The 14,305-nt window shown below is 39.6% G+C and overlaps 2 protein-coding genes across 2 annotated transcripts; one reads left to right on the forward strand and one right to left on the reverse strand.

The window, feature by feature from the left end:
* The first annotated feature begins 3,139 nt into the window (after nucleotides 1–3,139).
* aqp7 (aquaporin 7) lies at nucleotides 3,140–10,231 on the forward strand. The gene is made up of 6 exons (XM_074627911.1): nucleotides 3,140–3,486; nucleotides 5,050–5,176; nucleotides 6,022–6,159; nucleotides 6,264–6,382; nucleotides 6,500–6,717; nucleotides 7,721–10,231. Exons 1-6 carry the CDS (start codon nucleotides 3,349–3,351, stop codon nucleotides 7,917–7,919), a joined length of 939 nt encoding a protein of 312 aa, XP_074484012.1. The 5' UTR covers nucleotides 3,140–3,348; the 3' UTR covers nucleotides 7,920–10,231.
* On the reverse strand, nucleotides 9,227–12,589 carry tpgs2 (tubulin polyglutamylase complex subunit 2). The gene is made up of 7 exons (XM_074627980.1): nucleotides 12,394–12,589; nucleotides 12,220–12,299; nucleotides 12,044–12,131; nucleotides 11,256–11,396; nucleotides 10,969–11,085; nucleotides 10,668–10,831; nucleotides 9,227–10,064 (listed from the first exon to the last, which is right to left on the reverse strand). The coding sequence occupies exons 1-7, from the start codon at nucleotides 12,467–12,469 to the stop codon at nucleotides 9,846–9,848; spliced, it is 885 nt and encodes a 294-aa protein (XP_074484081.1). The 5' UTR covers nucleotides 12,470–12,589; the 3' UTR covers nucleotides 9,227–9,845.
* Between the last annotated feature and the right edge of the window lie 1,716 nt (nucleotides 12,590–14,305).

Raw genomic sequence — 14,305 nt, forward strand, 5'->3', positions numbered from 1 at the left:
TTTTCATTTTTTGATTCAGAAACGAAAAACGAGAAAACGGCCGTTTTCTGGTTTTTGGTTTAAAACAAAAAAATAAAAAAACGTTTTTTCCTTTCTGAATTCCAAAGGAAAAACGGAATATCGGATGATACCCAGACCGTATGTACTGGGGATTTCATGGTCTATAGACACGCAATCTTATTAAATTTAGATTTATGCCACAGTTATTTGTCCTTGTAAGCGGTCACCTTTAATTTATTTAGTAGCACATTAAAAAATAACATTAAAGGGCCCATATTATGCTCATTTTCAGGTTCATACTTGTATTTTGTGTTTCTACTAGAACATGTTTACATGCTGTAATGTTAAAAAAAAACTTTATTTTCCACATACTGTCAGCCTGAATATGTCTGTATTTACCCCTCTGTCTGAAATGCTCCGTTTTAGTGCGTTTTGACGGAATTGCAACAGAATTGTGTTGCTAGGCAACAGCTTGGGTCCATGTGTACTTCCTGTCAGCTGATGACATTGACATACACTGCAACCAGGAATAAAACTTTCACAGTATTCATATAGGATTTAAGCCTGCTTTATAATAAAAAAACATGAAAATCTCACTTTTTTATAATATGGGACCTTTAACAAACAATACCAATAATAACAGAATATGCAAAGGAGGCCAAAAGCCTAATTCAATTCAATTTATTTTTATATAACGTCAAATCATAACAGAAGTTATCTCAAGACCCCTAAAGGTTAATCACCCATTTTTGATTCAAACAATAAAATAAAATGAAATGTAACTGATAAAAATATAAATTAATAAAAATAATCCGGCCCCGGATAAGCGGAAGAAAATGGATGAATGGAATAAATATAATTAGTTTCAAAACATAAAAGTTATTAGCCTGTAAAAAAGAAGTCTCACACAGATAAGAAAAGTAAATAATTATAATAGAAAAAAAATCCAAGAAAATAACTAAGACTAAACCTTAATTAAATGTCTAAAACAAAGTGTTTTTGTTTAGATATTTTTTAAACACTGAAAAGGACTGACCTGGGAGCTGATTTACGTTGTTCCACATTATGGGTCCGATATATTTGAAAGAAAATTGACTGAGGCGGGTTTTAACAATAAAGAACAATAAAACATTTTTTTGTTTATTTAGATTTGTTAATGTTTCATAGTAAAAATGATGCCGATATATCTTAGTGATCCTACTAACATTTGGCAGAAATACAGCCATTAAAAAGCAACTCTGTCCACACTAGTTGTTACATTACTGTGCTGACTTCTGTGGGATGAAAGGTTGAAGTCTGTTGAACCTCTGACCACCACACCCATGATCAAAGTGGCAGGTGTGGTCGGTTGTACTCAGCTACATCACTGCTGCACTGAGTGGAGAGATCATGTAGTCACAAGCAAGATGGTGATTATATCATGGCAAGATAGCCTTAGAAATCTGTCTCAAATGTCAACTTGTGTAATGCAAAAAAAGGGAGAAAAATCCTCTCAGTCCAAAAAGCACTTTCTTTAGCTTGTTTCATTGAAAACAGACACATTTTCATTGATTAATTTGTCAATATGTATGTTAAAAAAAAACCTGCAAATGAATAACACACTAGCAAATTCAGACGCATATTCGCCAATTTGACAGCATATAGTATGCGTATACAAATGCTCCATGTTGCAACACCAAATCATGCTTCTGTTGTTATTGTCACCTTGAAACTTCTTATGTTTTGGTTGCACAATTAGAACAGTGTTTATGTCTCATGTAATAATGACTGGCAAGTTTCCAAAAGCAGCGGCCTGCAAAATCAATGGTTGTTAACATGTAAGCAAAAGAGCAGTGGTTCAGATGGGATAAACATATGTGGACTTCACAGCCAGCTTTTGTAACTTTCCACTGTGAAGTCCAGATAAGTGTGACAACGTCAACAAAGCTCTGCTTTTTAATCAATACCTTCTATTGTTTTGATCGTTTCCCCCACTGCCCTTCTCTTCTTATTTAACGTGAACATATGTAACACAGAAACTATGGAGTAAACATAGTAAAGAATTACCAGGACCAGAATGGTCATGAAACAATTATACACATACAAATGGCAAGATTTTAAATAATCTCTACACACTTACATAAATCAGCTAACAGACTGATCTATGTAATATATTTAGCAGGAGAACATTCTTTGTGAGGAAGTTATTGTTATTGTAAAACCTGCACATCTTGCAGATCTACATTCACTGATGAAGCATTAAAACTGAAACAAAACATCCATGTCTCAAACTGAGTCTTATATAAGGGAAGACTATGATAGGTTTTAGAGCTGCAGCGACTAAAGGATTAATTGTCAAATATTAAATTAATCACCAACTATTTTGATAATCGATTAATTGATTTTAGTCATTTCTTGTGAAAAAAATAAATTAAAATACTGTGAAGGATCACAATGAATAAAATGTATTTTATACACCTGCAATGACTTCAAGTATTTTGATAATAATATAACATTAAGTCTGCAAGCTGCAATTAATCGATTAGCTGTCTATTAAATTAATCGCCAACTATTTTAATAATCGATTAATCAATTTGAGTAATTGTTTTTAAGAAGAAAAAAAAGGAATAAATCTCTGATTCCAGCTTCTTAAATGTGAATATCTTCTGGTTTCTTTACTCCTCTATGACAGTAAACTGAATATCTTTGAGTTGTGGACAAAACAAGACATTTGAAGACATCATCTTGGGCTTTGGGAAACACTGATCGACATTTGTCACCATTTTCTGACATTTTATAGACCAAACATCTAACCAATTAATCAAGAAAACAACAGATTAAACAACAATGAAAGTAATTGTTAGCTGTAGTTGTAAAATCTTGTTCTTACAGATGTGCATCCACAAGGAGTACTAGTTAAATTGAATATTATGTATCATACCATTTTTTTATTTTGTCATATATAGGAGGCAACTTTGATTTCTTTTCATTTGGCACAGTTAATCTTTATAATTTTCCATATAGGTATCCTCTGATAGCCTAATGCAAAGCTATTGGGGGATGGGTCTGACTGTGTGTGTGTGACGAGAGGGGTTGTCTCAAAGAGGCTATATAAAATTAGACAAGTCCCAATGGGTATGTGTGACAGAGAGAGGGAGACGCACACAAAGAGAAAAGAGGTTAGAGGGGGAGGAGGAAGAGAGAAGGCAAATAGTCAGAAAGAGACTTGTTTGTGTACTTTAGTGTGTTGACATGAGATGAAGCACCTCATAGATTCTTCAACGGAGTGTGAAGTTGATCTTTATTTTTAGCTAAATTAGAAACTCTAAAAACAAAAGGGAGTAAAGAAGAGGAGAAGAAGAAGAAGAGATGAAGGACTTTGTGCAGTCAGTAGAACTGGGGGTCTCTCAGCGGAAAAGACTCGACGTAACTCGACCCAGAGTTTGGCTGAGGAATGAATTTGTTCGTGTGGGACTTGCTGAATCTCTTTGCACATATGTCATGATGGTAAGAAAAGCTTGTTGAATTAATGTGTGATTTTTAAACTGCCAGCTCTTTATAGCCATCATTCTGGTGACAACTTCACTTTATATGAGCTTTTCTCTGTGTTTTGACTTTGTGGCATGCTTATCTGTAACAACTATGTGCCATTAATTATTAATGCCATGTTCTTGACCCTGATAACATGCCCCCTCTGACAAACACACACACACCCACGAGCACATTTCAGTCACATGATGGGGGGTCGTGGGTGGGGATTGGTGGCTTCTAGAGGGTGAACCAGGAAATCTAGTGTTACCAGAGGAATGGTCAGGCGGCCGGCCACATGGAGTGGGCTGGTAATGTCACATGTTGTGAGTCAGCTGTTACAATAAACCTTATACTTGGAAGCCTGGAAAGCATTGCTGGGAATAAACTAAACTCACTCTTAACCTGAATACGCACGACTTTCGTATGAGGAACCACACGTTTCCTGTTTCCTGAATGAATGTTCTTCAGCGTCAGCTTTTTTTTTCCACTGAGAGAGTTCATTTCAGTTCAGCTTCTTCCACCGTAAACATTTCAGAACAAAACACTCATTCACTCACACTCTGGCTGCCTGGCTGACACACTAACTTAAAGGACCAGTGTGTAACATTCAGGGGGATCTACTGGCAGAAATGGAATATAATAATAAGTATGTTTTCTTTAGTGTATAATTTATTTTTACCTTAGAATGAGCCGTTTATGTCTACATAGGGAGCTGGTCCTCTTCACGGACCGGCCGCCATGTTTCTACTGTAGCCCAGAACGGACAAACACTGTGTTAACTTTTCCTGCTTGGGCCGCAGTCGATAACGTTACTCGCTCCAGAGTTAACCTCTGTTGGTCTTGAGGAGCTGCAGCACAAACTGCAACTTCCGCTGTACATTCACTTGTCTTCTGCTGACTTGTTCGCTCACATCATTCCCACTTCCCACGTACACACACACACTACACACTGGCTCTGCTATTTTCTAAATTACCTACGCTACTCATACAACAACTGACTCCAGACCAACACATTCTCACTCGCAACTCGCCAAGTACCGCTGCTTGGTCAGTGCCCCTTGGCATCGGAGACTGACGCACGCGGGGAATGAAATGTGAATTAAATGTCCATCATTCTTTTTGCTACATTACGTGGGCGGCAGTGGCTCAGAGGTAGAGCAGGTCGTCCACCAATCGGAAGGTCGTCAATTTGATCCTCCAGTCACAAGTCGAAGTGTCCTTGAGCAAGAAACTTAACCCCAAATTGCTCCTGAAGGCTGAGTATGAGTATTTAGATTAGATCCTGATCGGCAGGTTGGCACCTTACATGGCAGCCTCTGCCATTAGTGTATGAATATGTGTGTGAATGACGTGACATGAATGAATGACATGTAGTGTAATGTGCTTTGAGTGGTCGGAAGACTAGAAAAACGGTATAGAAATGCAAGTCCATTTACCATATCCTGTTTTCTGGAATGATTTCCCTAAATCAGACTGTCTGGAAGTTTTCCCCTGTATGTAGTTTGTCGCCTGTGCACAATTCCTTCTCTCTGTGTCCAGGTGTTTGGCCTGGGGTCTGTGGCCCAGGTGGTGACGGGACAGGGAGAGTTCGGACAGTACATCAGCATCAACCTTGGTTTTGGACTGGGTGTTGCTATGGGCGTTCATGTTGGAGGGAAGGTCTCAGGTATGGCAGCTGACCCTTGTACACACTAATATCAAGATTCCTTAAAAGTCATCACATGTATCATCTTGTGGCAGCCGCCCATTCTCTGGGGCTTGCTGTCATTTACCTTTTCCCTGGTGTTTTTTTGGTTGAGTTGCTGAGTGATTAGAGGGTTATTCAGTTCACATGTTGCGCAGGGTGTGGGGACTGGCTCTTAAATGATAGTTGAGAGCAGCTTGGTGCATTCCCCTCTTGGCCAATCAGGGTGTAACGACGCCCTTTCTGTAGGGCTTAAAAGAGGAGAGAAACTGCACACCCAGTGTCCTTCTGATCTCTCCTTCACTAAATGCAACATGTGTTATCAGCCAAACCAGAAACTCTGGTCTGTTTTAGGCCCTTTTGAGATTCGGTGCTCTTTGTGTTTTGTTTATTGAGAGAATTGACTATCCTAGTTGGGGAAACAAAATAAATACCATTCAATTGGGTTACCTGCACTAGGACGATTAGGTGCTATTTGTGCAAGAATCTGGCTTGCCTCACGATAGCCTAACGCCTGCAGGCTTTATTTTGTTATTCTAGTCATTTGTTTATTTTCACTGAAACCCTTTTTACCCATTTCTTTTAGTGTATTTTATTTGGGGAAACTTTAAAGGAGGGTAAAAATAAAAATAAAAATATTTCAGTTTCCTTAATTGTTTGTTATTGTAGAGGCATTTGTTCATTATTATTATTAAGGAGGCATTTTATTTTATATTATTATGTGGATGGGAACTGTTTTTCAGTCTTCTGCCTGAACAACTAAAGTCTGGGGAAATCAGTACCGCCACAATCTGACACACATGTCTTATGCTTTATTGCTCCACCAGGGGCTCACATGAATGCAGCAGTGTCATTCACAATGTGCACGTTTGGCCGCCTTGGGTGGAAGATGCTGCCTCTGTATATTTTTGCCCAACTATTGGGGTCATTTCTGGCGGCGGGGACAATCTATGCTGTATATTATGGTGAGGGCACATTGCATGTTCAGCACTTAACACCTGAATCTTATACATTTACATATCCTTGCCCGTAAATCATTGCTGTATTTCCATATTGTTTCCATATGCAGATGCCATACATGACTATTGTGGAGGAAACCTGACTGTAATAGGAGTGAAGGCCACAGCAGGTATCTTTGCCACGTATCCTGCACCGTACCTCTCCTTGCTGGCTGGATTCATTGATCAGGTAGCCATGAAGCCGGATTAAAGGATTACAGCTACGAATCACTATCACATTCTGCACTGTCCATTTTCTTTGTTACACACAGTTATCTATGTGCTGTTTGTTTTGTGTGCGTGCCAGGTGTTTGGCACAGCTATGCTGCTGCTTTGCTTGATGGCTCTGTCCGACCAGAAGAACAAGCCGGCCGCAGCGGGCAGCGAGCCCGTCGCAGTGGGTCTCCTGGTGCTGCTCATTGGCATTTCTCTGGGCAGCAACAGCGGCTACGCTATCAACCCCACCAGAGACATCGCACCCAGGGTCTTCACTGCCATAGCAGGCTGGGGGCCCGACGTGTTCAGGTACACAAGGAGGATGTTTTGGCTTTTAGAGGAGGATTTGCTGTATGGCTCTTGAACTTTAGGGGTCAGTCGAGGACGAAACATCTAGGTTAATTATTAAATGACCTGTGTAGTTTGTCCACACACATTAAGAGGGTATTACTAGTTGTTTCTAACAATGCAAATGGAAAAACTGCTTTATTTAAAGGTCCCATATTGTAAAAAGTGAGATAATCATGTCTATTTTTTATTATAAAGCAGGTTTAAGTGCTATATAAATACTGTGAAAGTATTGAAGCGCTCAATCCATGAAAAAATACACACAGCCTGTATTCAGAAACTGTGCCTTTGAAACAAGCTGTCAGGATTTCTGTAATTTTGTGATGTCACAAATATACAATACATAGCCGGTTCAGTTTTGAACTTGCCGTATTCACACCAGAGCTGCGGTGAAGTGCGGCCTGCAGCGAGGTGCCATGCAACGTCTATGAAAAGCTGCGTCGGTCGCTCCCGAGCTTAGCATGTTGCTGCTGTCGTTTGATTCCAGCGGCGAAAAGCAACCACGCTAAAGTTGGGAAAACGGCAAAGTGCGACCAGAGAGGACCTGCAGCCAATCAGTTAACAGATCCTGTGACTCCTGTGACATGTTGACCTATGTCACAAATAATTTCTTCCTGCCTGAAACACATGAACACACCAGTTTATTTCCAGTTGCAGTGTATGTGAATGATATCAGCTGACGGAAAGTAAACATGGACCCAAGGTATTGCCTAGCAACGCAATTCCATTGAAATGTGCTAAAACGGAGTGTTTCAGACAGAGGGTGAATACAGGCATATTCAGGCAGACAGTATTTTAACATTACAGCGCGTAAACATGTTCTAGTGGAAACACAAATTACAAGTATGAACCTGAAAATTTGCATAATATGGGGCCTTTAATATTTTTGCAAAAATATATATATTTTTTATCCCCCCCTGTCATTTTCTATCATCACAGCAGTTATTTGTCTTTATCTGTGCAGGGCTGGAAATGGCTGGTGGTGGGTGCCTCTAGTTGCCCCCCCTATTGGAGGAGTATTGGGTGCGGGGCTCTACAGAGTCTTGGTGGAAATGCACCACCCTCCCGTCTACGAACAAGGTGAGGGGTCAGTGGAGAAGTTTGAGGAGGAGACCGCCCCACTGGAAAAACAGGAAAACATCTGTGCTAATGCGTATGTATGAGACCCCCCAACTATTTACAGCGTACGGCCTGTAAAGGTATGTGGATGCAGTCGAAACATTCCATGACGACGAAGGGTTAAAAGGAAAATAGACCAAAAAACAAATTGCTTGGATGGAGGACAGAAGGACTTTCACAATAAGAGAGACTGGCTCAAATAAGGGTTTAAACATCTCAAGCAATTTGAAAAGGAATCCGTTTTATGTAATTAATTTCATCATCAACCTTCCTAACTCAACTAAAAGTTTCTGCAACACATAAAAAATATATTAGATATTTTAAACCGTGACGTTGACATCTATGCTCCAATCAACGCTAGTTATAGTAACTACATGAAGGACAAAAAGGTTGAAAGTTAAGACCCATTTTTATGAATGGGAGATGAAAAAAAACACTTCATGGCTCGTATATTTCATGTTTATATTATTGAGGTAATAGCAGCTGATATAACCTTGGAGACAACATAAATATCATCCATCATAACAATCAACAGGAGTTCATGAGATTACAGTGTATGTAAAGAAAAGTAAACAGCCCCCCTACATTGCACTTAAATAAACATGTGTCTTTAGGAAAGTAAAATAAGAACAGCAGGAGTTGCCTCCTCACAGCTTGACGGGGCAGCTGCAGCACAACCAAAGATAATACACACATTCATCTTCACAACAATCCAGTGCACAGCAGCCTAAAGCTACAAAGTGGAAATGTGTCTTGATTAACTTTGTCGGGGCGCCAAAGTACTTGAACCAAAAAGTTAATCCTAGATATCTATTAAGTCTGCTCAGCGGTGTACTTTTGGCATCAAGAGCCCTAAATGGATGAAGCTATAGCACATTTGATATCTCTGAAATGTTGGAATACAACCCCCCTCACATCAGTTCATTAATATGGAGTCATTAGAGCAGATGTCATTATTTATGTTCGTGAAGTTAACAGAGGGAAGCAGCATCAGCGAGGCACTGCAGTGATGCAACGGCCAGTTAGTCACTTTTTACTGAAGCCTATAGCTTGATGGTTTATGGTCAGTCTTTGATGATGTAACATGTAAAAAGATTTGCATGCTCTCGAAAGTCTTGTAGCATTTAAGGCGTCTGTCGAATGCATACAGCAGTTTCCACTGACGCTCGAACATTTTCAGGGAATCATGACATTTTTTTTTTTTTCTGTAATCATTTCATATTGTAGATACAAGTCCGTCAGCCATACAAGCACTTTTACTGCTGCAACTGAAACCGACACAGTATTATTTTCATTCTTACTGTTTCATTCAGTTTTACAGTCAAATAAACAGACATTTGTTATTTACCTATTTTTCTTTTAAAATTGTATATATTATATATATACTGTATATTATTGTTGTACGATACTGTACATTCAAAATTTAAATATTTACAACGACAAACCAAGCCTAGTGATATTAACTACAGATATAAACTGTGTCCTTATTTGTTACTACATCAGGATTATTTGTCATGTGTCAGCAGCACATGATATTTTATGAAATGGCTGCTTTTAATGATTTTTACCACTAGGTGTCACTAGTTAACAGTGTTAAATGAGGCTTTGAAGCATCTATTGGTGATGCCATTGGCTGGAAAGCCTCAGTGTTTCAGAAAGACCTCATTCCTCTATCACTTAGCAGTGAAAGGTAAACATAAAATGATCATGGTGTTCCTTGTTTTTTTAAATGTATGACAGGCCAACACTTTTACATGCCACGTTGCCTCCACCAGCTGGTATCACTTAAGCCTTGTGTTGGAAAATGCTGGTTATGCATCCGTTTAGTCATGCAGCTTTCCAAACTTATAGTTTCAGACAACATGCTCTCATGGAGGTGGTAACAAACCGAATCCAGCCAGTGGTGGAATTGCAGGCTGCTCCTGTAAGCCTAAAGTTGGTTGAAATGTTTTCCTTGGATGGGAACATCCTCACCGCTTTCCCCCACTGTGTCTTCCCGTGCTGCCTTGGCTCTTTGCAGCGTTCCCTAAGGTGCACTGAGTCGACTGCTTCTTCTTGGGGACGGGTGTCTTGGCTTTGCCTCTGAAGGCCTTTGTAGGATCCAGCTTGTTGAGATGGGAATCTCCAGCAGGATCGGCAAAGCTGAGCTCACTGCTGAAAGTCAGCGGCTGGTACAGCGATGCCCACTGCTGTAGAGGGAACAGGAGGTAGATAGTTTAAAATGCTGTTTGTAGTTATGTGGACTCAAAAATGTGAGTGTCTTAAAACTATCATCTTGTTAAAGTGTTAAATCAGCCAACATTGCAGTATACTGTGAAGGATCAGGATGAATAAAATGGATTTTATACACCTGTAATGACTTGAAGTGTTGTTAATAATATTACATTAAGTCTGCAACACAACAGAGGGATGCAGGAATGAGTGCACTTTCGGTTCCCTCGTCTTGAAATCAGTAAGGTCTGTGGTTAACACAAGCTTTAGAGATTTAACGTTTTGTTCCACGATATAACATACGTCAGTAAATATCCCACTTGTGAATTTTGAATCTTATACATGTCTTAAAATCAACGGTTTTCTAACTTCTGGTTGGGCTACAAAAATACGTCATCTCTGGAGCATTCTATAATATATATTGCAAATAAACATTGTAAAATAAAAAGACAAAAAAAAAGAAATGGAATAAACAAAAGTAAAACAAAGTAGAATATTACTTGAAAGTTCTGCAGTTACTGAAAGTTTTGCAGATGTCATTTAAATCACAACACATGGCCTTAGAGAGAGTGATGAGACACCTTGGCCTGGGGGCTCGGGCCATATGGGGTGAAGGCATACTGCCACTCGGGCAGACCCAGGTGAGTGATCATCAGTCGGTAGTAGGAGGTGAAGGTTGCAGTCAGTAAATGCCAACACAGCGAGCGGTCAAGGAACCAAATCTCACTCTGCTGGGCTACCACACCTGGAAAATACCAACAACTAAATGATGCAACATTTATTTTAACATAGATCATACTGTATATTTATGTCTAAATAACTTTTTTAAATTTAACATTGTTGTTTAGAGAAATCATAACAGTTACAATACAAACACAATACCTGGAGTGCAGTTTTTGTAGACTAGACACACTTTTCCATTCCCGCCACAGGACTCCAGCTCGAAGATGCGGCTCCGGATATCAAAGTGGGGTGCAGCGGCGGGAGCGTGCCCCGTCCCTGGCAGACAGAATTAATGAGTCTTGAATAAATATTTACTTTCCAATCAACATTTCATTCATTAGGCTGTTTTCTGCACAACTGAGCACACAAACAGACTTAATGGAAGTTGACATGCTGTAATTGTTGAGTCGAGCCCACATGAGGATCTGACAGGTGAGGAGATTTACCACTTTCTGTGTCGGTCTCCTCCCAGTCCAGGTCGGCCAGTGATGGTGCATTGGGTAGAGCGAATAAAGATACAGGTTGGAGGAGGGGGCACAGCCTGGCCACGCTGTTGATCATCATGCATCCTAGGGGAACGCACTCATCTGAAAAGCACACAATTATGATGTGTCTTTTTTGGTGAAAAGAGCTATTTGCATTTAACTGTATCATGTAATCTTAATAGTAGCCTTTCATTTAAAAGGTCCCATATTATAAAAAAGTGAGATTTTCATGTTTTTTTATTATAAAGCAGGCTTAAGTCCTATATAAATACTGTGAAAGTATCGAAACACTCAATCCACAGGGAAATTCACAAAGCCCGTATTCAGAAACTCTGTATTTGAAACAAGCTGTCAGGATTTCTGCCGATTCGTGATGTCACGAATATAAAATATTTAGACCCTTGACACAATTTTAAATATACTAAATGTGTCCAAGTTTATTTCCTGTTGAAGTGTATGTGAATGTCATCAGCTGACAGGAAGTAAACATGGACCCAAGCTGTTGCCTAGCAACGCAATTCTGTCAAAATGCGCTAAAACGGAGCGTTTCAGACAGAAGGTAAATACAGGCACATTCAGACTGACAGTATGAGGAAAATAAAGTTTGTTTTTTAACATTACAGCAGGTAAACATGTTCTAGTAGAAACACAAAATACAAGTATGAACCTGAAAATGAGCACGATATGGGACCTTTAAAATAAATTAAGACTTTTGTGAGACAGAACTTAAAACTGATGAGGTCACCTACTATCAAGTTTAACGCTCCAGGTTAGTGTGAACCCATCAGTTGTCAGATAGAAATCTCGCAGGTCCTCTGGCAAAATACAGGTATTTTTCTAAAGGAAGAAATACAGCAGGTTCATAAGATAACTAATGTTTAAACAGCAGATTTCATTTAGATGTTTAAGGTGTGCATTATTTCACCTGTTCCCATGACAGCAGGCTCCTCTTCTCTGCAGGATCCCTCTCTACAAAACGCACATCGACCACACCAGGCATGTTATCTGACAACACAACAGGGGGAAACACATTAAATACATAATCAATCTGTCTGCTAGCTAACCTGAACATTAGTAGCTAGTTTCACATGATACACACCAAGTATTCGAGTAATGCCAAGCGTCAGTCTCTCAGCAACACCTTTAAACACTAAGCTTTCTTTTGTCTCTTCCATTTTGGAAGATCACACATTCACAGATTTGCACAAAACCCTGGAAGCATCCTCTGCAGCTGTCTGTCCTGTATCCGTCACCTCTCTCTCAAGAACTCAGCTGAGCAACACACACGCGACTTCTTCCTCTTCTTTAGTGTTTATTGGCAGTTGGCAAACCAGCTTATAGGTACATTACCGCCACCTACTGGACTGGAGTGGGGAGCAGTAGATTGGCAGGAAAAAAAATGTATTTAATAAAATAAAATAAAATAAATAAAATAAATATCAATAACAATAAAATAAAATAAATAAAATAAAATAAATAAAATAAATAAAATAAATAAAATAAATAAAATAAATAAATGTCAATAACAATAAAATAAAATAACAATAAAAATTATTAATAATAACAATAATAATAATACTACCAGAAAAATGTAATTCTCTCCATTATTCCTGTTGCCCTTAAGTAATTAATTAGAAGATTGTGTACTTTGGCTCCCTGTCTCTCAGAGAATTGGTTTCAAAATACTGGTTTACAAAGCACTAAATGGTTTAGGGCCAAAATACATTTCAGAACTTCTGCTGTGTTATGAACCATCCAGACCTCTCAGGTCATCTGGATCAGGTCTGCTTCGTGTCCCCAGAGTCAGAACTAAACATGCAGAAGCAGGGTTCAGTTTTTATGCACCAAATATTTGGAACCAGCTCCCAGAAACCTGCAGGACCAACTCCAACTCTGAGTTCTTTTAAAACAAAGCTTAAAACGTTCCTGTTTAGCTGCTGCCTTTTATTAAACCAGTTAATGATCTTATACTGCACTAGAGCTTTTACTCTTGGGTGTTATACTCTATTTTAGCTTCTATCCTAGCTTTTATTTTTAGCATGTTTTATTTTCTAATCTTTAAAGGGACTATTTGTAACTTTCAGAAATGCTTGTTAACAGCGACACCTGTGGCCGTGAAATCAACAAAAGTCAGCGTCAGGCTCGCGCTTGCTCGCTCTAAATATACCTGAACGAGCATCGCTCAAAACAGTGAGGCGACACATGTCAGCTAAAACCACAATATCACTCTATATTTCAGCTGCTTGGCAGTAATGTTAGCTGACCAGACGAAGGTCTCTCCATGAATCAATGCTGATCCTAGTGTTGGCTTTTCCTGCCTAAGTGCAGGCTGAAGCAGCGGGGCTCTGCAGCGTGTCTCCTCTGCTCTCTCCGCCCGCAGCCGGAGAGAGCAGAGGAGACACCGGCACCCGGTCGGTAACGAGAAGACAACGTACTCTCTGAAGAGCTCGGTTACTTCACAAGACACGGGAAACCTCTGTTGGTCTGGAGGAGCTGCAGCATTTATTTCTTCACAAACGTCCCCTGTGCATTCACTAGATATTCTCAGAGCTAAACTAACTCTTCTGCAGTGAGGAGTGAGCGCGCGTTCACGTCTAGAGGTGGAGCGAGCTGAGCTGTCTGAGTGAAGGCGAGCAGGCAGAGGAGGAGGGTACAGCGGCTACACGCGAACGCGCATATGAGAGCGCGCATGTGTGACGACCCGCTACATTTATGCGCGTACAAAGTTACAAATAGTCCCTTTAATGTTTTTATAACTGTTTTTATTATGTCTTAATGTTCTTTTTGCACTTTGTCGCAATGTTCTTGAATGTTTATGTAAAGCACTTTGAATTGCCCTGCTGCTGAAATGTGCTCTACAAATAAAGCTGCCTTGCCTTGCCTAGCCTAGCTTTCTTAGATGTCTTTCCTATAGCATATTGTAATATTTCCATCATCTACTCCTGACAGCATTTCCCTTCTTTCTTTGAGCAACCCACACAGGAAGTGAAACACAGCTTTGAAGGAGAATT

The sequence above is a fragment of the Sebastes fasciatus genome, chromosome 1 (genome assembly GCF_043250625.1).
Source record: "Sebastes fasciatus isolate fSebFas1 chromosome 1, fSebFas1.pri, whole genome shotgun sequence".
NCBI lineage: Eukaryota > Metazoa > Chordata > Actinopteri > Perciformes > Sebastidae > Sebastes > Sebastes fasciatus.